The 23,288-nt window shown below is 43.1% G+C and overlaps 1 protein-coding gene across 2 annotated transcripts in view; it reads left to right on the top strand.

The window, feature by feature from the left end:
* Positions 1-23,288, top strand: part of usp45 (ubiquitin specific peptidase 45) — a 46,690-nt gene that overhangs the window by 17,919 nt on the left and 5,483 nt on the right. For both annotated transcript variants that reach the window (XM_036129575.1, XM_012872901.3), the window contains exons 6-16: positions 506-657; positions 3,523-3,618; positions 3,920-4,050; positions 13,587-13,674; positions 16,871-16,952; positions 17,287-17,378; positions 19,356-19,412; positions 19,602-19,721; positions 21,083-21,743; positions 22,736-22,833; positions 23,023-23,109. In XM_036129575.1, the coding sequence (XP_035985468.1) occupies positions 506-657; positions 3,523-3,618; positions 3,920-4,050; positions 13,587-13,674; positions 16,871-16,952; positions 17,287-17,378; positions 19,356-19,412; positions 19,602-19,721; positions 21,083-21,743; positions 22,736-22,833; positions 23,023-23,109 (1,664 nt within the window). The remainder of the gene's footprint in view (positions 1-505; positions 658-3,522; positions 3,619-3,919; positions 4,051-13,586; positions 13,675-16,870; positions 16,953-17,286; positions 17,379-19,355; positions 19,413-19,601; positions 19,722-21,082; positions 21,744-22,735; positions 22,834-23,022; positions 23,110-23,288) is intronic.

Raw genomic sequence — 23,288 nt, 5'->3', positions numbered from 1 at the left:
TGCGGGCCACAGTGCAACGCATGCAACGTGTTGAGGAAAATATTGTGATTCATCATGGCAAAATATTGTTCCACCCCGGATCATTAACGCTAGAAGCACTCCGGACATCCCATTAGAAGACCTTTAAACCGAAAGATGGCACCACGGGTGGCAGCGTCTGTATGTCACCCTCCACTGTTTTAACTTTGTCTTTTGTAAAAACACTATCCTTATATGCACATTTACACTAAAAATCATGTTTAATTGCCCACCAAATTTCTGTATTTGAATTTAAAATGTAAATTTAAAGTAAAGTAGAGGCACAGTCAAATGTCCTTGTTTTTGTGCACAAATCTGGCGGATAAAGCTGATGGAAAAGCTCGGCGCTTCCAACTTAAACTTTTTCAAACTTTTGAAGGCCTTCATCCTGGTAACCACTCCATGCGCAAATGACAGCGTAACCATAGTTCGGGTTTGAGTGCTCGAGGCTAAACTAAACATCTGCATATTATTGTCTGTGTTCCAGCAACATCACCAAAGATCATCAAGCTGCGAGAGGAACCATCAGATTACGCTGAAGCTCAAAGAGGAAAGGGTCCAGGCATCAACAGCACCCTGGTCCCTGTTAAAGGAATAATTAACCTCGGCAACACCTGCTTCTTCAACGCTGTTATGCAGGTTGGTATTAAAGCTGTTATTATTTTTATCGCTCTTAGGGAAAGGATGTCTAAAGTTGGAGCAGAGAGCGATCATTTAAACAGCTGCCAGTAACACGATGCCATCAGTGTTTTTTAGTTGTACTGCGTTATTATATAAGCTAGACTGAATGTTTTCATGAATCTGAAGGGTTCTCATTGCAAACAACCTGCTCACAAGTTATTACTTCATTCGCAGAGACTGTTTGCTTAATGAATCACAAGGATTTCCATTCTGCTGAACACTCATCGAGGGCCTGCGTTTATGAGGCGGCTCCGCAGAGAAGCCGAATACAGTCTTACCGTAACCGAGTATACATGTGCAGTGTCGAGAAATAAAGGCCAGCCATCCATGCAGCGTTGGCTTGGAAACATTCACCTCCATCACTACAGACCTGTGTGGTCAGCAGCACAGAAGCTATGAAGTCAAAAGTATCATTGCACCCATCTTTAGATAAATAAATAAACTATTAAGAATAGTTGGTTAAAAATGTATTATTGTGCTGGAGCTCCTCCTACCTTGTTCCATACATGATCCCAGAACCAAGCTGGGTAATGACGACTGGATTATTCTCTGTTCAGCTCATACTAAAGGCTCAAAATTGTGCCTAACAATGAATGGATGAACGGACATTTGCACCGGTTGTGTTCCCAGAGGATAACTCAGCGAGGAGGGTCTGGTAAAATGTTGCCTGGCTGTCTGTTCAAAAGCTACCCGGGTAGCAGAAGGTGCTGTCGGTGCTAAAATCTTCCCTGCTGTCTTGATCCGTCTTAAAACCCGAGCCTTTGATTTGAGCGTTAAATTGCCAAACCAACAGGTGATGCCGTGCCCTAATACCGACTCAGTGGCCGCTCTGCAGAAAGCTCAGCATGATCTCTGCACTAACAGCAAACGCTCTGAGCCTGCAGGGAAAGCGGCCATGCTGGCGGATCCGGGCACAAAGCCATTCCGCCTGTTTTCTCCCGCCGAGGTTATTACCAACGCAAACTCCCGGTTAGTGGAAGGAGGATGTTGAGCCCGTCTACGGCAACCAGGTGGTGAAGCCTAACTCCTGTAGCATCCCACCAGCACCTCCGCTGACGCAGCCCAGAGGAGCGCCTGTACTGCAGAATGCAGGGTTGGAGAAAACCGAGTCAGAGCCGCCTCTGTCTGGCTGTGGTCATGTCATGGTGACTGCAAACTGACATGCCTGTGCAACAATGAAGCTGTTTTTTTCAGCCATTTTGTTAATCACCCTCAGGGTCTCGGCTGTTGATTGAAAAATCGAGTGAGCGCGCTTTGCATGCCTCTCCCTCTCTCTCTCTCTCTCTCTCTCTCTCTCTGCCTGTTTGTATTGTCTCCTTGAAAATTGCAATCTTTTTTGGTGGAAACACGTAATTGTCAGAGGACGAGCGGTGTCTGCATTCACAGCGCCAGCTTCATTGTGCCTCTTCCATAGCAACGGTGTTTATTGGCAGGACGTGACAAAACAAACATCCGCTGAAAGGAGAGGAAAAAAGTGCCTCGGTTAGCGTGCGGCGGTAACGATTGTTTCAGGCCAACTCCTCAGCAAGGATTGTTCTCCATGGAGAAACATCACAGATCATAAATAACTTTTGAAAGGCTTTTTTGAAAGCCTCTTTCAGAATAATAAGCTCACCAGAAGTTTCCAAATGCTGCAAAAATGGACATAGTAATTGGCACAGGTGTTATATAGAGCGTTTTTAGTATGCCACAAGCTATCTTCTCTGTTATAAACAGGAGATGCCGCCGTCAGAGGTTTGGTGCCAGTTTCCAACCTTCGGTTTTTGTAAAGCATTGATCTGCCAATTTCTCCTGCTTCTAATTTCTCCCTGGGTAAGTATAATTAACTTTATTTAAAACTTTTTTTTTTTCCATCCTTGCTGCTGTGAGAGGAATCAAAGCCAACGTCACACTGTGTGTAAAAACTGTGTGTAAAAGGAAGCAGTGACTGGAGGGAGGAGCCCGTCTCCATTCAGCCTACAGGACTGGCTAAGGGGCTTCCCCCGAAACGGAGGCAGTGGTCACACGTTGCTTACGTGATTTATACAAACAGATAACACGAGACAAAATTACAATGACTGGTTACTTGGCCTCTGTCGGGTTAATCTTGCTCCCTGCAGGTCAGGCCATCCGTTATCTCAGATATTTGACGTCACAAATGATCATCAGTTATCATGACCACATAGTTTAGTTTGCTAAACTATGTGGTCAACATCTCCAAACTCATCAGATTCCAAAATCGAAAAAGGTTGTAAGCTCAAAAGAATAAAACAAAGCTGCTTTGCCACAACACACCCAGCCTCTTTTATATTTTCTCAGCTCGGCTCTGGGTCAGTTCAGCCCTTCATAGATTCAACAAAACGCAGACTGCTGCTTTTCATACCTGAAAAAAGTCGGACAGGCAACAACCAAGCCTGCATGGTAGCAAATTGGAACAAATGTAAATGAGCACGTCTCCGTAGAAAATACAATCTCCTTTTAAGTTGTTCCACGCACCTCTACTTACATATCTTGCTTTTACGCTTCTTCTGTCGGTAACAACTTCCACACTGAAGAGTGTGGCTTTTAGTGCTTAGGTGTCGTGCATCCACATTAAAAAGATGGGATCTTTGAGTTTCCGATAAGTGGTGCCGGTCAGGGCTCATGATGCTGACGATGGTGTTATACCGGTTCTCAGCTCATTTCTCACTGCCTCTGTCCTAAACATGGTTACAACATCATCAGCTCGGTTGCAATATTTCATAGCTCTGACATAATACAGCTGGACATCTTTATAAGTAATGCTAGCGGCATACAGTTTTTAGATGAATTAAATCACCTGTCCTTTTTCCTTTTGTTTACCAGAACCTGTCCCAGACGCACATGCTCATTGAGCTCATTCAGGAAGTGAAGGAGAAAGGGTACAAGCTGAAGATCTGTCCGCCTGTCGAGGCTAATCTGGTACGGTCGGCTGCCGTTCGTTCTCCTGATAAGACAAATGTTCAGTCTGATCAGTGTTATTGGTTATTTCTACTTTTATTTTTGTCCCCCCTTAAAATCAAGATCACTTACAGCTCAAAGTTTACTGTATTGCACTAAAACTATATCACCTTTCAAATGTGATGAAACAAAAGATGAAACCTAATAAACTCCCAGAAATGTGCACGTATTGCTTTTGGTCTTTGGATCTGATAACGTGAAATTCTCAACCCAAACCTTGAGGAGTAATTGCTTCGGGTTTCTCTCCCCCCTGTTATTCCAGAGTCCGCTGACAGTTGTTCTGTCCAGTCCTGACCCGCTGACTGCAGCCATGATCCACTTCCTGCAGGGCATGAAGGAGCCAGGGAAAGGCCCCGTCAATCCTAAAGTCCTCTTCAACCAGCTCTGCCAGAAGTACGGTCCAGCTCTTCCTATCACAATCTTCTGCCTCTCGCTCTGGGTCCTTTTTCCTGTCCTTAATGTATGACACCTAAATCTTTTCCTCAGTCCCTCAGCAAATCCTTTTTTAAAGGCATACTATGCAACATTTTTCAGTTAATTAATATGTTCCATACCGTTTTGGATGATTAAATGAGTCATTTCAGGTCGAACAAAGGTTTTCTCGGCCGCCCTGGTGGTCTGTGGGGGAAATACCGTACTTGCAATTGCAAGAGCTCACGGCCCGCACACACAGAAGTCTCGCTTTACGGCGAGAACTCCATGTGTTTTTGCCCTGCCATTCACTATATGCACGCGCGAAAGCAACAACAAAGAACTGCGTGTTAACGTCAAATAAACATGCAAGCATATCGAGTTTTATTATTATTATTATTATTATTTATTATTATTTTTTTATGTTGCCGAGACGCTACCGCGGCGAGGCTGTGGCTTGGCGAGGCGGTGGCGGTAGCGTCTCGCCAACATAAAAAAAAAAAATAATAATAATAATAATAATAAAACTGGCGAGGTGGTGGCGGCGGCCGCTATCTTGGCGAGCCGCGGCGGCGGCCGCCTCGCCAAGATAGCGCTGCGGGAAGCTTGATGTTCATACTTTCACTGTTAGTCATTGTTTGTACTGCCGTTTTTTCCACTTTTCGTTGCATTCGCCTGTCTGCTAAGCTCAAATCAACTGCGCCTGGCTTGACGGAGAAACCAGAACAGCTGAGCATCTTTACGACAGTGCACTTTTACTTTCGCCCTCTGGGGGGAGCCTCGCTGGAAAATCAACCCCGGTTGCATAGTATACCTTTAAGGGCAAAACTAACAGTAGTGACGTTAATTTTCGTATCAGTGAAATGTTAACGAACAGAAAGACAGCATTTCATGTTGGACGTTCCAGCAGCTGTCTGAAGAGCCAGGAGGGCCGTAAAGCCACCGCCCAGTTCACAGATTTCTCTTAGAATCTTAAAGAAACCTTTTTTTTTTTTTTAAAACATGTTATGCATGTTTGCCGGTCTGGCCTTGCCTCCCATGGCCACTGATTCAGGGGCTTATGGAGTCTCTCCATCACAGTGGCAGCAGTTTATAGCTCAGCAGCCTACGCTTTCACTGGCTTTCTTCACATTTCTGCCAGGCTGAACATTCCTGACCAGGTAACACCTGCTCCCAGCAGTGTGCCTTTATGATGCCTCGTCCCTACAGGACACAACCCGCGCCGTACCCTATTAAATGTCCAGCAGCTAGCCGATTGTTGGCCGTCTGCTATTCGTGTCGTGTGTGATCTGGATTCAGGCCTAGCGCGCCGTGTGACCGGCGGACCCGAAGCTGAGCAGCCATGTTCTCATTTCTGGTTGGGTCCAGCTCGCCTGTGTGTACGCGGCGGGTCCCGCACTGTTCAGTAGTACAGGTGGGTAAGCAGGACGTTTAATGGTGGATGAGTGAGTCCATCTCTGGTGCTGCTCTGCCAGTTATTCTGGTGCCTAGCTGCCATCAGAGAGGCCGCCGTGTGCCTTTTTGTGATGCGGGCGTGCGAGTTTGGACTGCCACCTCACCTGGCACCATCTCGGGGCTGTGACACACATGCAGGCAATTGTGCATTCAGACGTCACGCAATGCCCACACCTTTATGCACTCATTCGTTTAATTTCAAATGGGGCTCATCTATTCCACTGACATGCCTTTGTGAAGAGAGTTATGGTTCGAAGCCTCATGGCGTTCGCTTTAAGTGCTGCCTCCTTCCAAACGTGAGATGTTTAGAAACGCTGGCTCTTCTAGCATTCACTGACAAATTTGTTTTTCTCCAAATTGGTGTGGAAATGAAAAATAAATCCCAGAATAAAAGCATAGTTTCACCTGCATACTGCGGAACTGTGTACATGTATCTAAACTGAGCCAATTTGGAAAATTCCTCCCTTAATAAGTTTTCAGACAAAGCACCATGAAAGAACCAGAAAACCTGCAAAGTGTTTGTTATTTGCAGACCCAGCCATGCAGGTCCCGGCACGTTGTGCCACGAATTCAATAGAATTCTCCAAAGTGACCTTGTTATTTTAGTGGAAATACCTCCCACTTCCAAACTGTGCTCCCTATTGAACCGAGCCTGAGAAACAAATCCATAGTATCCAAATTGTTTAATTTGTTTGGCAGCAAAACCTCTGTGTGGAGTCATTAAACAAGCGTCAGAATTGACGGTACGCGTCGTTTCTTTTCTGAAGGGTGAGTCCGTCTGTGTAAAATCCCATTCAACATTTTGAACTTGTTGCGGCTCTCTGTTTTGTTCTTCGAAGCAGAAATCCTTGAATGTGTTTGCAAATCTTTGACTGAAAAACAGATGCTTTTTTTTTTAATTGGATGCACCAGAAAACAGAATAATCCCCTCTATCCAAAATCCATCTTTATCAACGCTGGACCAGGTTAGATGGTAATTGTCTATCATTTGTTCATTTTAACTTTTTTTTTCAATTGATTTTCACAGTTAGCTGATTGTTTATACCTAAGGATATAGGAGTGAAATGTGCTGATGGGCAAATATGGCTTTTACACTCTTTCCCCCTTCGTTTTGGTCAAATATAGCTGGTAAGCTTAAAATAAAAATAGTAAACGGCTGCACAATCAGTTCACAAAATCACTCGGCATAAGATTATGTTATATATGTCAGCCATTAAATGCCAAGTGACAGGCATTCAGTCTATAGGCATTGGCTGCAGCTGGAGGCTCAGTAGCATAGAGGCTCCCACCAGATACAGATGAAGGGGCCCAAGATGGGAAAGATCACAAGAAGAGTTTCAAGCATCGCAACGCTAGATGAGAAAGAGCAGCGTGGAAAATGAGGATTGATCCCAACGGACACCCTGGTATCCAACATCATGTCGTTCTGTGAAATGGTCGACATAAGCTGATGTTTATACAGAATTATTTATTATGCCTGTTTTAGAGCATTTATTCTGCTTAGGCGTGGGCTGATGAAGCATTAAGGTGTAACCGTGGTTTTCAAAAGTTACAGACTCAAATAAAGCTGCACAGGATCCTAAATATCAATGTGTGTGATCGCTCAGTCCCGAAGGACACAACGGTTGGGTTTCGTTCATTTTCTAGTACTGATCATTTCGACTGTGTGCCGCTGCCAATAGTACATCTGGTCAGGTGGACCAGTTTTAATGACGGAGGTTAGAAACTGAGTGGGGAGGACTTTTTGATGGTGAAATATAAAAAAAAAGAAAAAAGTAATAATTGTCTGCCTAATATCCTGCAGGCAGACTTTCCACACCGTGAGGATTTTTCCCACCGTTACCGCGTTCCTTTTTTTAGAGATGCCAGAGAAGGTCCCAGAGCGACTGCTGTTTTCTGTTTGCTGCATAGAGTAGATCAATCCCCCCACCACCACCAGTCAGATGCCTGAAAGAAGGCCTCTACCTTTCCCTGACATACCAGGAGGACGACTTATGCTGCTCTGAACATTTCCAGAGGTGAAAAGGCTTAGACAGTGTTGTCAGCAATAATAACTGATCCCTCAGTTACTTATTAAATGAAAGGAAACGGTGATTCCATCAAGTTCCAACAGTTTATTGAGAACCAGAGCAGAGATAAAGTAATCACACCCCTGGCTAGGCTCCCCCCACCCCACCCGCGCACACCCAGAAAATACGCCAGCATCAGGGAGCCGATAGCAGGCCTTCCTCGTCTCCTCACATGTTTTAGAGGAGATGGGTCGGAGGTGATCTTAGAACCCAAGCTGCAATGTTTCCATTCACGACAGCCACAGACTGGAGGAGTTCTACCTGCCCCCTTTTATGAAGGCTACACCATGTTAAAGCTGAAGTCTGTAGGATGTGAGCCATGAGTTGTTAAACAGCCGACTGGTTCCCAAAGCCGAGCAAACCTGACGGACTTACCTGCTAACATCAGCTTCTTGTGCTCTGTTGTCACAACATAAAAAGCTGCTTCATTTCTTTTCTAAAGGCCGTTTCTCAAAATCGAAATCGGAAAATGAATGTCAAAATAACATCCCTTATTAATTCATGTTTGCAATTCCTCATGACTCATTATCATGCTCGGCACGCGTTCGTTTCTTCCCCAAAGCTCTTGTTAAATTGTTTCTTTCTCCTTCTGTTTTTTTTTTTTTTTTACTCAGACTCCTTCACGGAGCAGCTCGTCCACATTCTTTCAGGTCTTGGGTTTTGAAATCAAAAGTTCAGGGTCAAGAACATATTTTTTTCACGGCACTGACCCGTATGACAGCGGCGCTCGGTGAACACAACCATCTTGAGTTGCCGCCGCTGGGTCTTCCCTCTGAAAGAAGGCCGGGTGTGCCCTTGACCCGTGGGGACTGACATCTCTTTACCGTTTCTCTTTCAGCTTCTTTCCCGGCGTGTGTGATGGCAGGCGGGTTAATAATGCTTTCTGGCTCCAGTCGAGGACTGTTGGAGTGTTTGTGTGCGCCGGAGCATTTCTTGGTCGTGTGTGTGTGTTTGTGTGTTTTTTGTGCATGGGTTCACTTGGATTTGACCTCGGCTAGCTGAGTTCCCTACAGCCTTCTTCCTCGTCCTTCTGCCAGAGCGCGGGCTCTGGTCTCCGCCTGGACCGGGGCCAAGCTGTGTGTGTCGGATGGTCAGCACCACACTTTATCTGGTGCCAAGGAGGGTCCCAGCTTGTACCCAGTGTACGTCAAAGCTGGTCAGCGGCCTAGCTAGCAGTAGACGTAGAAACGCGGGAGAAAAAAAAAAAAGAGCCTATTAAAGGTTTTGACTGTGAATGCATATCCAGCTAGGATCCGCCAGTCTCACGTTCATATAGGAACGTTTTTTTTATTTTTAATAACGCTGCTTCCAACGGGGGTTCGTATCTGGGCGTACGCTCCATTCGTCACCGATATGTAAGCTGCACAGAATTAACCACACAGATATTCAGCTATACCTGCTTCTTTCAAGGACTGATTCAATCTCAGGATGGCCACTGGACATGTGTTTTTTTTTTTTTTTTTGTGTCGCAAGCATGAAAAGTACGCAGGCTTCCTTCTCTCCTCGTCTATTGTGGATAGAAGTCCGCCCACCCACATCACTGAAATATTTTTGAGAAATAAGCTTTGTGAGAAGCCTTTCATCCCTGATAGAAATAGCAGAGAACAACAATGAATTCCATCATGCAAGTCTCATGAAGGCTCGCGCGCACATCCCAGGGCACATACTTCTAACGAAGCACATATTCCCACACCGTTTAATTAAAAAAGTGGCAGCTTGTGCATATCTTAGCACAACATGGAAGACTTTGAATGTTCTTATACATTTATTTGTATCAACAGTAAACCAAGAATGTTTGCTGTTTTTCTTCTTTTTTGTACATGGTCGGTATTTTAAACTATGGATAATGCAGCTAAATAGGCTGGAGTGTTTAGAAGAAAATCAGTAAAAGACGCCTGTTTTATATTATTTTAAACATGCAAAAAAATGTACAGTTCTAATTATGGAGGCTTTACTGGGTTTCGCTCTTCTATCTGAATTTTTACAACATTGTGTTGATTGTGTTGTTGCATCTCATTAGAAATCCATAATAGAGAAGCACCAATCAGAGGTTTAGTGGCCAATTGCTGACCACCATTCTTTTAAAAGTCTGCTAAGCCGGTAACAATGTTGATTGATTTAGATTTCTTTTTAACAACTACAAGTAACCACAAAATGCATCTTTCTGTTTTTTGTATGAACGGACATTTACCAGTCATAACAATAGCATTTTTCATAGTGAAATACAGCAATTCGTTCTTAAAAAAAAAACAAAAAAACAGCCAAAGTTACAGAGCTGTTTCTCGTATCGCTGACAAATCTACAGAAACAGCGAAACCTTCCAGGTTAGGGGGTCAGATAACACACAAATAAACCCCAATAAAAATAAATAAAACCCAATGAAGTAGAGTTATTGCATATTGTGTTTACTCATTTACGCGACCGACTAATTCAGATTAATGCTTCCTTTATTTTTATTCATTTATTTTTCAACTCTTCAAAATGTTGTTTATCAAATCAAATGCAAAAAAAAAACACCTGTGATTTACTTTTCGGTTAGATTATTGAACCATTCCTTAATTTATTGCAACTAACCAGAGCCCTGGTCCTTCAGGCAATAGTGATTGTTTATAATAGGACCAGAGGTCACGTCACACCGTGTTATTTGCTGAAGTCACTCCATATTTACCAGTGATACCCTGAAGGAAAAGCTGGCACGTCTCAATGGAAAATGAAGATTTAATTCCAGAAGCCTCTAAAGGTTTTTCTGCTTCCTCTGACTTCCTTTCTACACCTCACTGAGACGGAAAATAACCGAGTCTTCACCGCTTTGTTCCAAACTTCCCACCGGGGAGGATGTTTTGGTTAGCGTGACCTGGTAACTGTGTTACCTGACTGGGAAAAAAAGTGTAGACTTTTAGTTTCTGTGATACCGGACATTTTCGTTCACAAGCCCTTTCCTGAGTATCTCTCATACAAAAAATGTTAAATCTATATAAATACTCGTATCGAGCAATAAAATTAATAAAATTGGGGTTTAGGTGGCCATGTGGCACGCTCATACGAACCCTTACTCGTTTCTTTTCCTTTTTTTTGAGCTGCATATATTTTTAACATCAGCTTTTAATGTGAGCGCATGTATTTTTCTTTGTAATCTAAACATGCTCTGATCATTTCGTAGACCTTTCAGTCACATCTTTGCATAATGCAGCGTTTTGTGAGTGAAGGATTACTGTATTATGTGAAGTGTGTGCCATTGTGTTGCTCATACTTGTATACTTGTGGGGGGGGTGGGGGGGGAAGCTTGTGTGGCCTTGTGTCTGGTACTAACTCATCCGGCTATTAATTGTGTTAGCACCGCAGCTGTTTGCATTGGCCAGATTGAGAGCAGCGCTACAGGGCCCTTCTGCTTCCCTCCACTGGGATGAGCTTCCAGACCTCCTCATTCCCACTGATCCCAACAAAGCTTTCCATTTCCTCCGCGTCTCATTCTGCCTTCTTCTGTTTTGTTTTGTTTTTTACGCCTTACTTACACAGTTTTACCACTTTTCCTCTGCATCAGATTATTATCTGACATTTTTTATTTTGAACGCTTTAGTCCAGCAAAGGGGCAAACGGTGTTTGTGTCTTTTAATGTTACTAGAATAAAATTTTTTACTACATGAAAAGGCAGTAAAGATCAGGCCCAGCGTTGCTAGAGGAGTTGAGCTTCCAAACATCCTCAGCATGTCTGACGGCGTCTCTGATCAAAGGATCTCCCCCCCCCCCATTGAGCGCGCTATGCTAGCCGGACCAACCTGTCTTTGGTCATGTGGCTGGCTCGGCCCAACAGGTTGCCATGGCCTCGGTCTCGGCTGCCCATCTGCCCCTGGCATCTGTCCTCACATCTGCCTCACCCTGGACGGCCAGGGAGGAACCCAAGGAGAGCCTCCCCTCTAATGTCGTTAGCATTAGTAGCCCTGTTGGAGGTTGACTTTGTTAATGAAATGTCAAAGAAATAAACCCCCTGTCTCCCTTTGCCATAGGCTCATGTTTCCCTACTGTATTGTTCCAACCTTAAATCGTGAAAGCTGCCCCCTTCCCCCCCCCCCCCCCCCCCGTTCAACCTATAATTTCCAAAATTAGATATATCATTAAATTTATGGTTGCAAATCTGTAAAATTTGATGTAATTACATCAAACAGGAAATGAATTGGATTTATTTGGGGAGCAATCGTCTGGGATAAAACCATGGCAAAAAGGAAGGAGATATGCAACATTCCTAGAAAAGCAATCGCTGCTGCCAGTCGGTCTGGGAGTGGCTGCAATTACACGTTCAAACAGCTTGCTGTTCATCCCACAGTCAGGATAATTATTCAATTAGAAAACATTTAAGGAGAGACAGTCCTGGTAAGAGTAAATGTCCCAGTCCGTGGTCAGACCACACAATGTTCAGAGGCGACACACCCAGAACAGCTCCTACTCTACTGGTTTTACTTGGTATATTAAAGGTAAAGGTCATCTCTGCGTAAAACACTGAAGCCGTGTCGCTTGTTTGCGAGGGTTTCCAGGAGAGAAGCCTGCCGGCATGAGTCTGGTTGACAGTTACATCTGAATGAATCATAAGACCTCTGGTTTAATCCCCTCTGGACAGACGAGGCCAAAGTAGAGATGTTTGGAGAAACCGTCTAACGCGGGGGCGGAGGAGTGAGGATCTGGTCGGCCTGCAGTCACAGCGAGCTGCTTTGTAGACCAAAGCGTTCTAGAGTCAGAGGTGGAGTCTGACAGAGAAAGCTCGACTGAAACCAGCAGAGAACCAATGCTGTAAAGAAGAGCACACCAAGATATGTTGTTGTTGTTGTTGTTCTTCTTCTTCTTCTTCTTGGTGATGGAGGTGTTTCTCCAAACTGTTCAGTGAAGGCCAGGACTTATCGGTAATGTTTCTGGTTCAGTGCTCGTCTTCAGCAGTTCCCATCGCCGTGTTATACCCATGTGTTGCCATTTCATCACTTCCATTGTGCATCAGAAACAAACCATTTTCACAAAAATACATACTACATATTTTACTATAATACTGAATAATCTGATAAAATATGGTTGTAAATGGTCATAGAAATGCTTGAATCTCATGTATAACTTAAAGTAATTGCGTATTATTTTCTGAACACTTTGTATTACACCTTATTTCCATTAACCGTCGTTCTCTGATCCTAGTTTTGGCTCCAAACACTTATGAAAAATCACAAGTTAGGACCTCTGATCAAAGAAAAATTGCCTAATTCTGGGGGATATTATATTTTAGAGACCTAAAATCATATTTCCTTGCAGTAGGCCTTGAAGAGAGAATAGAAAATGACTTTGAACGGCTGGCTGTCGAAGCAGATATGAAACATTCGGTTGGTATCAGAGAGCTTCATTTTGTACCTGGAGAAAAATTGAAACACAAAATATAGCAATCAGTGAAAAGATGGGCACAAGTTCTTAATACAAAACTCGTTATTTGTTTTCCCTAAATATATATATTTTTTGCACTTTTGGTAGATTTAAGCCATTATAGTACCAGAAAAACCAGCGTTTGCACTTTTCCGTTCAGATCCTCCATGCAGAGGTGAGCCAGTCCACGCTGCACACAATGGTGCAGCCTTCAGCGAGCTTTCTTTGCCTGGTTGTCGGCCCTGTCTCTTCTAACCTGCATGCATTGTCTGTGTGAACTGTGGGCTGTTTCCAGCCGGGGTCTGTCCCAGCATTGAAAAGGTGTGAAAAGGCCTTCACCGAACACAATTGTGGATTCATCTTTTGTTCGCAGTTCTTTTATCTTTCAGCTTTTTTTGTGCAGAGGAATTCTTTCTGACTACATTACATGTTTATTTTATAGACTGCCAGTATGTTTTTGTTAAATGCTGGAAGATTCACTCCTGCCTTAAAGCTGTTTGACTGTCGTGTTGTTCTTTAGTTTCTTTCCCAACCTTTTTGTGTCTCTGTCCTTCTTTTTTCCTCCTTCATCTGGTCTTATTGTTTTGTTTTGTTTTGTCGCAGAGCTCCACGCTTCAAAGGATACCAGCAACAAGACAGCCAGGAGCTTCTGCACTACTTACTGGACTCCATCAGAGTAGAGGAAACTAAAGTAAGTTTCCAGTTGGTGAACACACAATCCATTTTACAAGGAATCTTTGGCGAAGCTCTTTCAAGGTTTGCTGAAGTCTTAAGTTTTTAATGGCAAAGGCCTTGACGTTTAGACAAAGCATTCCCCGTACTTTGAGCACGAGCCCACGGCCTCACAGAACGCCCGAGATTTAATTCTAGTCGACATTTAGTGGCGGACGCGCAGATAAACTCAGCAGCTGTAAAGGAAAGTCTTGTCTTTTCCACTCAAATGTGATGAAACAGAAATGGTAACGATTTACACGAGGATGCTAATAGTTTCTTGAGGTCACTTCTTGACATGTGTTGCAAGCCATTCATGAGGCTGATTTCAACAGCATCGGGATTTGAATGTAAATCGCTGTAATCTCAGATTATTTAATTTTTTACAGAGATAAAATTGATCAGAGTTCATCATTAAATCTCGATGTATACTGATTTATACCGGTTTATGCGGTTTGTTTTGGACTATAAGGCACACTTAAAATCCTTAAATTTTCTCAAAAATTGATGGTGCATTTTATAAATTACCGTACTTATGCTTACTGACTGATTTTATGTGGTACAATGTGCTCAAAAATCTGTTAAAATGTGTAAGTATGACTGGTTATCAACAAAGCTGCTCCGCTCAATGGATATTCGTAGCATTACGGTACACTGTGTCACTACCTGATTGGACCCCTGAACTGTCTACAAGACTGCCTGACTGTAATGTCGAAACTAAAGGTGCATTCACATAAGGCAGCCCGAGCCTGGAGTACACGCTAGCAACAATAAACCTAGTAAGTTAATTCAATATAAGAGTTAAGTTTATTTTGGCCTTATGTTAGAAACAGAGCAGTGTAGTCCAGCTACTCTGTCCTCCTGACAGAGACGGATAGTTTCCCTCTCAGGACAAAACGGTGCACACGGAGGGGCGCTCTGCAAAAAGGGAACTAAAAGTAAGTAAAGTAAAATAAAATGTTCTTGAAATCAGTGTATTTTTCCTTGAGTAGCTAAATAAGACTATTCGCCAGTGTAGTATTTATACCCCAAAAATAAGATAATTAGATATCCTGCACTTGAAATAAGATGATGGAGATGATTGTTCTTATTTTAGGCACAGAAATCTTATCGGCAAATAGTCTTATTTATCTGCTCAAATCAAGGACAAATACACTAATTTCAAGAACATTCTATTTACTTTTAGTTCCCTTTTTACTGTGCGGAGTGATATTACACACTTGGGAAAAAATATTTAATGCGCCCTCTAATCCGGTGTGCCTTATGGTCGGAAAAATAGGCTACCATTAAAATCAAATTTTAATACTAGTCAGACACCTCCCTAGAACAAGTTCTGCTTAGAGGAGTTTTCAGGAACTCGCTGCTCCCTCCTGGCGGAGGGAACAAATGCATCCGTTCTTGCCGAGTTTGTACTGTACAGGCCTTCATTCATTGGTGAGTGATATCAGTCCAACAATATTTTATTGCAGTGATATTATTGGGAGGATTTAAAAACCCCTTTGGGATAATTTTTTTAATTATTATTATTATTATTATTTGAAATATTGGGATCTGTGCAACAAAATTTAATTTGCTTTAGATGCACACCAAATTGTCCCCTCTAAATCTTATGATGCCACGTTTTTGGCAAACATGGAGGGCCCCACCCTCCCTCAACCCATCCACAGGGCAATTAGGAGACCCCACAGCAGTTCTATGGAGGGCCCACCAGTGACTACGTGAACCAAGGAGGAGAAGTTAGCGGGTGTGTTTAGTAGTCAGCCTCGGGCCCAGGAGGGGCCACAGGCCGGGCTCCCTCTGCTTCCATTCAAACTTGTGAACCCAACAGTTGTGCCACTTAGGGGACTTGCAAGTGGCACTACCGGCATCATTGTGTGATCTTGGGAAACCCACAGCTGCTGAATGAGCTCCAGGGCCGCTCCATTGTGCTCGAGGGTCGCCCACAGCCCCTCCGGCACACACACACAAACACACACAATCACCACCAATCCAATCAAGGAAGCAAAAGGGGAGGGGTGGAAGCTCCTCTATTCATCCACTCAGAAACTCATTTTTACTGCACAGATACAGCGGCATTTTACTCCAGGTTGGGGAATATTTTTCTGTAGAACATGTGCATTATCCCCGTTTGTTTTCTGACGACCAAATGTAATAGCCAGGTGCAAAACAAAGGAATTAAAGAGGCTTTTGTCACTTTGCAAAGAGACACGGATTTAACCACAGCTGAAATAAATCCATCTCATATTTAAAAAAAAAAAAAAAGGAGCAAGACAAATAACAGATAAAGACATTCTTTCTGTTGGAACAGGTCAGAAACAGACTGGTACTTTTTCACTGTATGTCAAGCAGCCCCAAGTGTTGTGTGTTGATAGCCCATTAGTATCAGAGGCCTGAATATGCTAATTTGGACCCAGTCAATTATCACCAATTAACCGAGACGGTGAGTATTTCTCTCTTCAGCCACCGGCCGGCCTTCTTTGCCTCATCTTCGCTTCAGTGTGAGCGGCCGCCCCCCCATGTGCCGGCAGCCCTGCTCGGACCCGACGACCCCTCCCATTGGGCCCTTTCGTCTCCGGGACAGTGCACCCTTTTATTTTGGGGAGGGAACGAGATCATGGGGGTTACTGGTAATTAATTAGTAGGCGAGCCACAGCCTGGTCTGACTTTGCTGGCCAAGCTGGGATTAACAAGGCTTTCTGACCTAAATAGCCAGTTCAGTGCGTGGGTCCTGGGACAATGGGGGTTGATTGGTCATGACTCAGACATAGACCATGGCCAATTATCTATTGATTGGTGCTTTACTGTGGCTGTGCCTCTTCACAGCTCTTCCACCAACACACTCACTGACCATGTCACCTTCAATGAGGGGGCCCTGCGTTAAACCTACACACACACACAGTTCATTAGGAGATTTACATGTTAACATTTGTAGACAAGCACAATAATTATTTTACACTAATGATGCCTATAATGGGTATACCTGTCAAACTCAGCTGCAGGCTAGATTCTGATATTTCACTAATGGGCGTTTAAAAAGAAAAAGAAAAAAAAAGATGAAATTTCAACCCCAGCTGTTCACGCAGGAAAAACGACCCTGGCATTTTAAGTTTTACCCTTCATTTATGTTTTTGAACCCCATCTTAGTTTAACCGTCACACTTTCTTTTTTCCCTGCAGAGGGTGAAAGCAGCCATTTTAAAGGCTTTCAACAATCCAACAGAGAAGACTGCAGATGAGGAGACCAAACGCCAAGTCAAAGGTGCAACAAACAGCTCCACACCGATGTCCCAGACCAATTGCTCCACCTTGTGGTAGTAAATGATAATGCAGCTCCAGATCAGTCAGAAGATGGTTTAAAAAAAAAAAGGATGAGCTCAGTTTCTGAGCATTACCTTAATTTTTGATACATACGTTTAAAACATGTTATCTTTTGTCTACATATGCTTCAATCATTTTGTCTAACACATCATTTATATGTTATAAAATTGTGGAGATTCTTGTCTACACACTGATCCGTGCTGAGCTAAAACGTTTTAGGCGTAAAACAAGTGCTGGAGAAAATAACGAAAGACTTGCTGTTTGTTTTTCATCAGCATATGGAAAAGAAGGTGTGAAGATGGCCTTTGTTGACCGGATCTTTGTAGGCGAGCTTACCAACACAATAATGTGTGAAGAGTGTGAGCATGTAAGTATCATTGGCAGAGCAACAGCAAAAAATAAGAAGGGAGCATTAAACAGTCAGCCATAGGTTTTTGTGTCGTAGTGGATGCAACCAGCTAATTGTGACAGAAGCAGCTGCTTAATTAATGTGGAACCTTTGCAGGATTTTTCATGAGCTCCTTTCTGTCTCCGTTGTTTAGTTTGGTTGTTTAAATGGTTGTTAGGAGGGCTATTAGATTATTCCAGCTGCACAGGCATTCCTCATTATTTCACATATTTTTCTTTCACGCAAAAGTCACGACTGCTTAAAAAAAGTCATCAGCTTGTTTACCAGGTGTGGCACCAATTAAGCATTTCTAAGTTAGACATGTACAAACAAATGCTGGTGATATAATAGAAAAAAAGTCAGTAAATAAGGGAGGTATTAATGGAAAAAAAGAGACAAAAAGCACTTCAAGGACCAGCTCTAACACCACATGTTTACAGCAGGCACTCACAACAAGAGCTCTGGTTGTTTAGGAGAGGGAATGTCACCATGAAAAATAAAGGGGATGCCTGCAGGAAGAGAGTGCCAGGTGTGGAGCCGGAGAGAGAAGAAGGCAGAGAAGCTTTGAATTTGCCTCCGATATTGCAGCTGAAGTTTAAATACACGTGGAGCTGCACCCATGGGGAAAAATGAGGACACCCAATGAATGGTTTTGTGTGTGTGTGCACGCGTTTTTAAAGATATTTAATAACCATTTTAACAGCACTGAAAAAGTAGAGCAATAAAAATTGGAAGAAAGACCTCTGAAAATAGCAAACGGACTTAAATCAGAGGCAACCAGAGTTTAGCTCGGTTCTTTCAAGTCTGAGACAAAGAATCCTGGATAGGTGTCAAAACGTTTTCAGAAAGAAGTCAGCGAAAGTCTGGTTGCCTCTGATTTAAGCACATTTGCTGTTGTGTTGACCTGGATAACTGAGAATTTGCACGACAGGCATGACCTCTGAAAATGTTTATTAAAAGTATGAGAAATAAATTCGGACAGGTCCACATGTTTTCCTCTTAAACTGGCTAAAATCATACACAGACATATTGGATGCAAATGAATCATTACTCAGAATTTTGAAGGATGTTTGGACTTGTCTAAACCTTGAACACCATGATGTTATCAGCCCTAAAAACAAGCTTGGATAACCCCCCCCCCCCCCCCCCCCCCCCCACACACACACACACACACACACACACACACACACTTCATGGGCGCAGGGTAAAAAGTGAGGTCTGCGACCTAGATTTTCATAAACCCTGCTATCCTGGCAATAAGCAAAGAAAAGACCAGCTAAATTATGTCCACAAGAAAGATTTTGACAAGAGGAAAATATGGGAGGAAATCTGTAAAACCCGAGTTAGACGTCGGAGACAAACGTTAGCTTTGAAGCTAGTGCATTCAAAGCTAAAGAGCCAACACAAACAAAATGGGTTGGAGTCAAGCTGTAGGAGCATAAACGAAGAGGCCTAGTCAGAATATAGCATTGTTTGCCGATGATGTGTTGATATACATTTATCACAACCAGACCTGTCACTTTCAGCTGTAGGCTAATGAATGCGCTGGATGATTTGAACCTGTTATCAGGTTACAAATTAAACATCAGTTCTTACCTTCAACTATTCACCAAACCATCACAAAAAATGTTTATCCTGGATTGAGCTTCCAAGTCTCTGAGCATCAAGTATAGAAATGACGTCGATGAAGATGCTTTCAAGACTGCTGTATCTATTCACAACTCTTCCAGTAGAAGTGACAGAAAAAGATTTGTTTTTTTTCTTATAATATGTTGTTTAATTAGTAAAACAAAGTTGATTTTGGATGTTTAGATGTAGTGAAATCACTTTATTTTCCATAAATAAAAAAATTAAAATAGGAATAGGCATTTTTGGCAATAAAGAGCAAAATACTCATAATGTTCCTAATGTTTTCATGCCTGCATGTTGAGATTTTGTGTAATATTGTTTTTTCAGATCTCAACAGTGAAGGAAGCCTTCATAGACATCTCTTTACCCATCATAGAGGAGCGGGTGAGCTGCGACGAAACATAAACAATTTTATTAATATGCAGAATAATGACTCCTTATTAAGATCTAAATGAATACTGGCTGCTTAGTAGAATATATAGTGATGTAAAACACGCATATAGATAGGCCTGTTTTAATGTAATGTTGAATGTTTTTTTGTACTTTTATTTATTTTTAACTCCTGCTCCTCAGATATCAAAACCCTCCAACCCTGGTCGCCTGGGGAAGGGCAGCCGGGAGCAGGACAGCCATGCAGCTCACAATGAGCAGCTTCTCTCTGTCAACAAGAACTCCAGGAAGCTTAGCGGACCGGTGAGGGGGCAATCAGAAATGGTTTTCTACAATTTTCCACTCAAAAAAATAATTTTGATCCATCTTCTATTTTTTAAACTTCTTGCCTAAAACACAAGTCACAATCAAAGAACATGTTTTTGGTTCAGAACTGGGCATCTTAGACTTATGTCTATTTATTTTGAAGACTTGCTACTTAGATCCTAAGTCAACACTTTAGAATCCAATGTTCAGGAACAATTACAGCTGAGAGCCAATTTCTTATAGCTTTGGAAAAATACAAATCTTTTCAATCGTCCCTCGTGTATTATTACAAAATAAAATTCAGAAACTCCTGAGAATCACATCTTGTTTGAGCGATATGGCGTGTGATTAGCACACATTTATATGCGAGTCCCAGGGCCCTAACTTATTAAGATTATTCAAATCAATGCAATGTAAATGCTTAAAAACTTTGTGTCTTACCATGTAGTAGTAATAGCGCACTACATAACGTCGCTGTTACACTTAACCCGCTACTGAGATTCTGGTTCCTGACTGCAGTTAATTTGTTCCAGAGTTTCTGTGGCTCAGCCTCAGTGTGCTGCTTCAATAAGAGTTTAACATGGTTAAGAAAGCTGCTACAGTTCTGACAATACGTCACCTTGAACACTCGTTTTATCATTTGTTTCTGAAGATTCCTGAGCCCATTCATATAGCTACATCCTTCACTTAGGACATATTGTATTGCTCCTCCTTATGCGGAGCAGCTAGCTAAAGTGCTAGACCAGCATTAGCCCGGTTACTTTCAAATTTGGATGATTCAGCATAACAGACTTCTGTTTGGTCCGAGGCATTCCTTTGCATACAAAGCTTAAAGAAAAGGATTTTCTGCTGTTTCAGAAACTCAGAACTTTTGCTTTGATCGTTGTAAAATGGACTGGTGTTTCGGCTGCTTTCTGCTAGCGCTCGCCTTCACTGAACCCGGTCTGGGGATACCTGGACAGAACCGATCACAAAACCAAAACGGGCTGGAAGCTGCAGCAGCCAATATGTTCTTTCTTCAGATGCGAATGTTATTACTGAGGGTGAAAAAAAAACCATTGTTTTTGAAAAAGAAAAAATTTTCACAGCCTAAAGTACAGTTTTGCAGGCCTTTAAGACAAAATAGGCCGATTTTTAAAGCTTGGTGGCACAAGAAACGCTGCTGCATGTCTCACTGGTGGTGAGAATGATGTGATCACAGGAGTTTAGTTGTATCCGGTACCCTTGGTTCTTATTGTTTAAAAATATTTCAGTCCGACCCGATACAAAACCTGTTCTAAAATAACAGTAAAGTGTGTGAAACGCCTGTGTGTGAATCTGGAAGAGGACATGACACCCCCTGTTTACTTCCCTGACAGAAACAAGTCAACAGGAGGTCTTCCAGCTCCGTGGAAGAAAAGGGAGCCGCCTGTGGCGCTGAGCGAGCAGAGGAAGAGGCGGTTGCGGGTGGATCAGCACGCGGAGTCTCCGTGTGTAAGATGGCGGCTGCAGGCAGCCTGTCAGACGGCAGCGAAAGAGATCTGGCCGCGCAGGACAGTAGTAACGACGCCGACAGCGAGGCCTCTGAGAGCGAGTGGGCCCCGCGCGCCTCGACTCACCCTCACACGTCGACTCCGTCGTCCACATCCACCCTCACTCCTTCCCCTACGCCCGCCTCTTCTTCTTCTCCCGCGTCATCGTCGTCGGCGTGCGCGAAGCAGTGTGGCGCTGTGGAGCAGCTAGCCACCGCTGTCTCTAAAGTCAACCTGGGCTTCTCTTCTGGGGACGTGTGCGCGTCAACCCAGTGTTCTCCCGAGGAGCAGGGAGAGACTCAAAGCAGAGATCATCTTCACCATCAGCACCACCAGGGAGCTTTCCAGGCCCTGTCCCACAGTTACACTCCTACCTCCAAAGAGTGCTCCATCCAGTCCTGCCTGCACCAGTTCACATCCGTAGAGCTGCTGATGGGCAACAACAAGCTTCTCTGTGAGAACTGCACCGAACGCAGGCAGAAGCAGCTCCGCAAAAGCAGCGCCGCAGGTGAGACAAAACACCGGAGGCCCGACCCCAACATCAGGTGATGAGGATGAGTGGCCAGTCGGTGTTTGCTTTTCTGCATCACAGTGAAGCCAGTTTAAAAACGAGCTAATAGGACTGAGAACCATGCAGACGTGAGCCTGGGAGCATGTAAAGAAACATGTAGGTTAAAGTAAGAGCTGCAGAGGAGTTTGAGCTGATGTGACTTAAATGCAGCGCTTAGCTCTCTTCCTCCACAAAATGTCACCCAGTAGTTCAGAATGAACAAAAAAAGCACCACCTCCTGACCGACGTGTTTTTCTGGGGTAGATTTCTATCAAGTAATCAGATTTGGTATTTTATAGATGCCGTTGAAACAGAGAAGACGTACAGAACGGCTCCTGAAATCTAACATGGTTTCTGGAAACAGTGCTGCAGTTAAAACGCCTCTTTTGATACTATCTATTGCTTTCAGCCACTTAACCTTCTTTTAAATGAAACATTTTATGATTAATGTATTAAGAGTTGCATTGAATTGGATATATGTGACTGAATATGAACTGAGACGATGTATTTTATCTTTTTACGTCCTCCAGATGACATCTGTTGTTAACTAAATAATCTAAATTCAATTTAGTTGAGAGTCTACAGGCAAAATTACCATTTAGACTTCCCAACATGCTCTGTGCGCTGCATGGACGGGTTTTAGCATCTTTCAGCCTTAAGCAGCTTTTTCACTGCTGCAGGGATTTCCAACTAAAAGCTAATTTTGTGCATTTAATTCACAAAATTGTGTATTAAATGCAAATATTAGTCTGCATCACCTGGGAGCGTAAATCCAGTCAGCTGAATGTTTGAAACCAATATTTTTCATGCAGTGCAGTTATATATCATCATGTTTTAGTTTGACGCTTGACCCTGTGCAGGAAGTTGCACATTACAGACTTTTATTGGCTTAGCAAAATAAAGCTAGTCTCTTATAACCCTCTTTACACATTTCAATGATTTCTCCATAGATAAGAAAGTAGAGAAGATTTACACCAGTGCCAGGAAACAGATGCTGATCTCCTTGCTGCCTCCTGTCATCACGTTGCATCTGAAACGCTTCCACCAGGTAGGCAGCCACACGGCTCCTGATCCACAGGCTTCATTGGTGCTGCTATGTGGTATATGGGTCTTAATTCTGTGTGTGCGTGTGCGCGTGTGTGTGTGTGTGTGTGTGTGTGTGTGTGTGTGTGTGTGTGTGTGTGTGTGTGTGTGTGTGTGTGTGTGTGTGTGTGTGTGTGTGTGTGTGTGTGTAAAGGCAGGGATGAACCTTCGGAAGGTCAATCGCCATGTTGATTTTCCTCTCATCCTGGATCTGGCTCCCTTCTGCTCTGCATCCTGCATGGTAACGTAATATTTCTGCAGCACAACAATCTACTCATTATTCAACCTTAGTTGGAGAAACGTCAACCATTTCTGTATGTATTTAACTCCACCAGCCCAGTTTTTATGTAGTTTATAGATGTGACTAATAGAACTGCATTTCTTGATTAATTTAGCTTTTTTGTTGTCAATCTTTATTAA

The sequence above is a fragment of the Fundulus heteroclitus genome, chromosome 3 (genome assembly GCF_011125445.2).
Source record: "Fundulus heteroclitus isolate FHET01 chromosome 3, MU-UCD_Fhet_4.1, whole genome shotgun sequence".
In the NCBI taxonomy this organism is placed as follows: domain Eukaryota; kingdom Metazoa; phylum Chordata; class Actinopteri; order Cyprinodontiformes; family Fundulidae; genus Fundulus; species Fundulus heteroclitus.
This window is presented reverse-complemented; position numbering and strand designations above follow the sequence as displayed.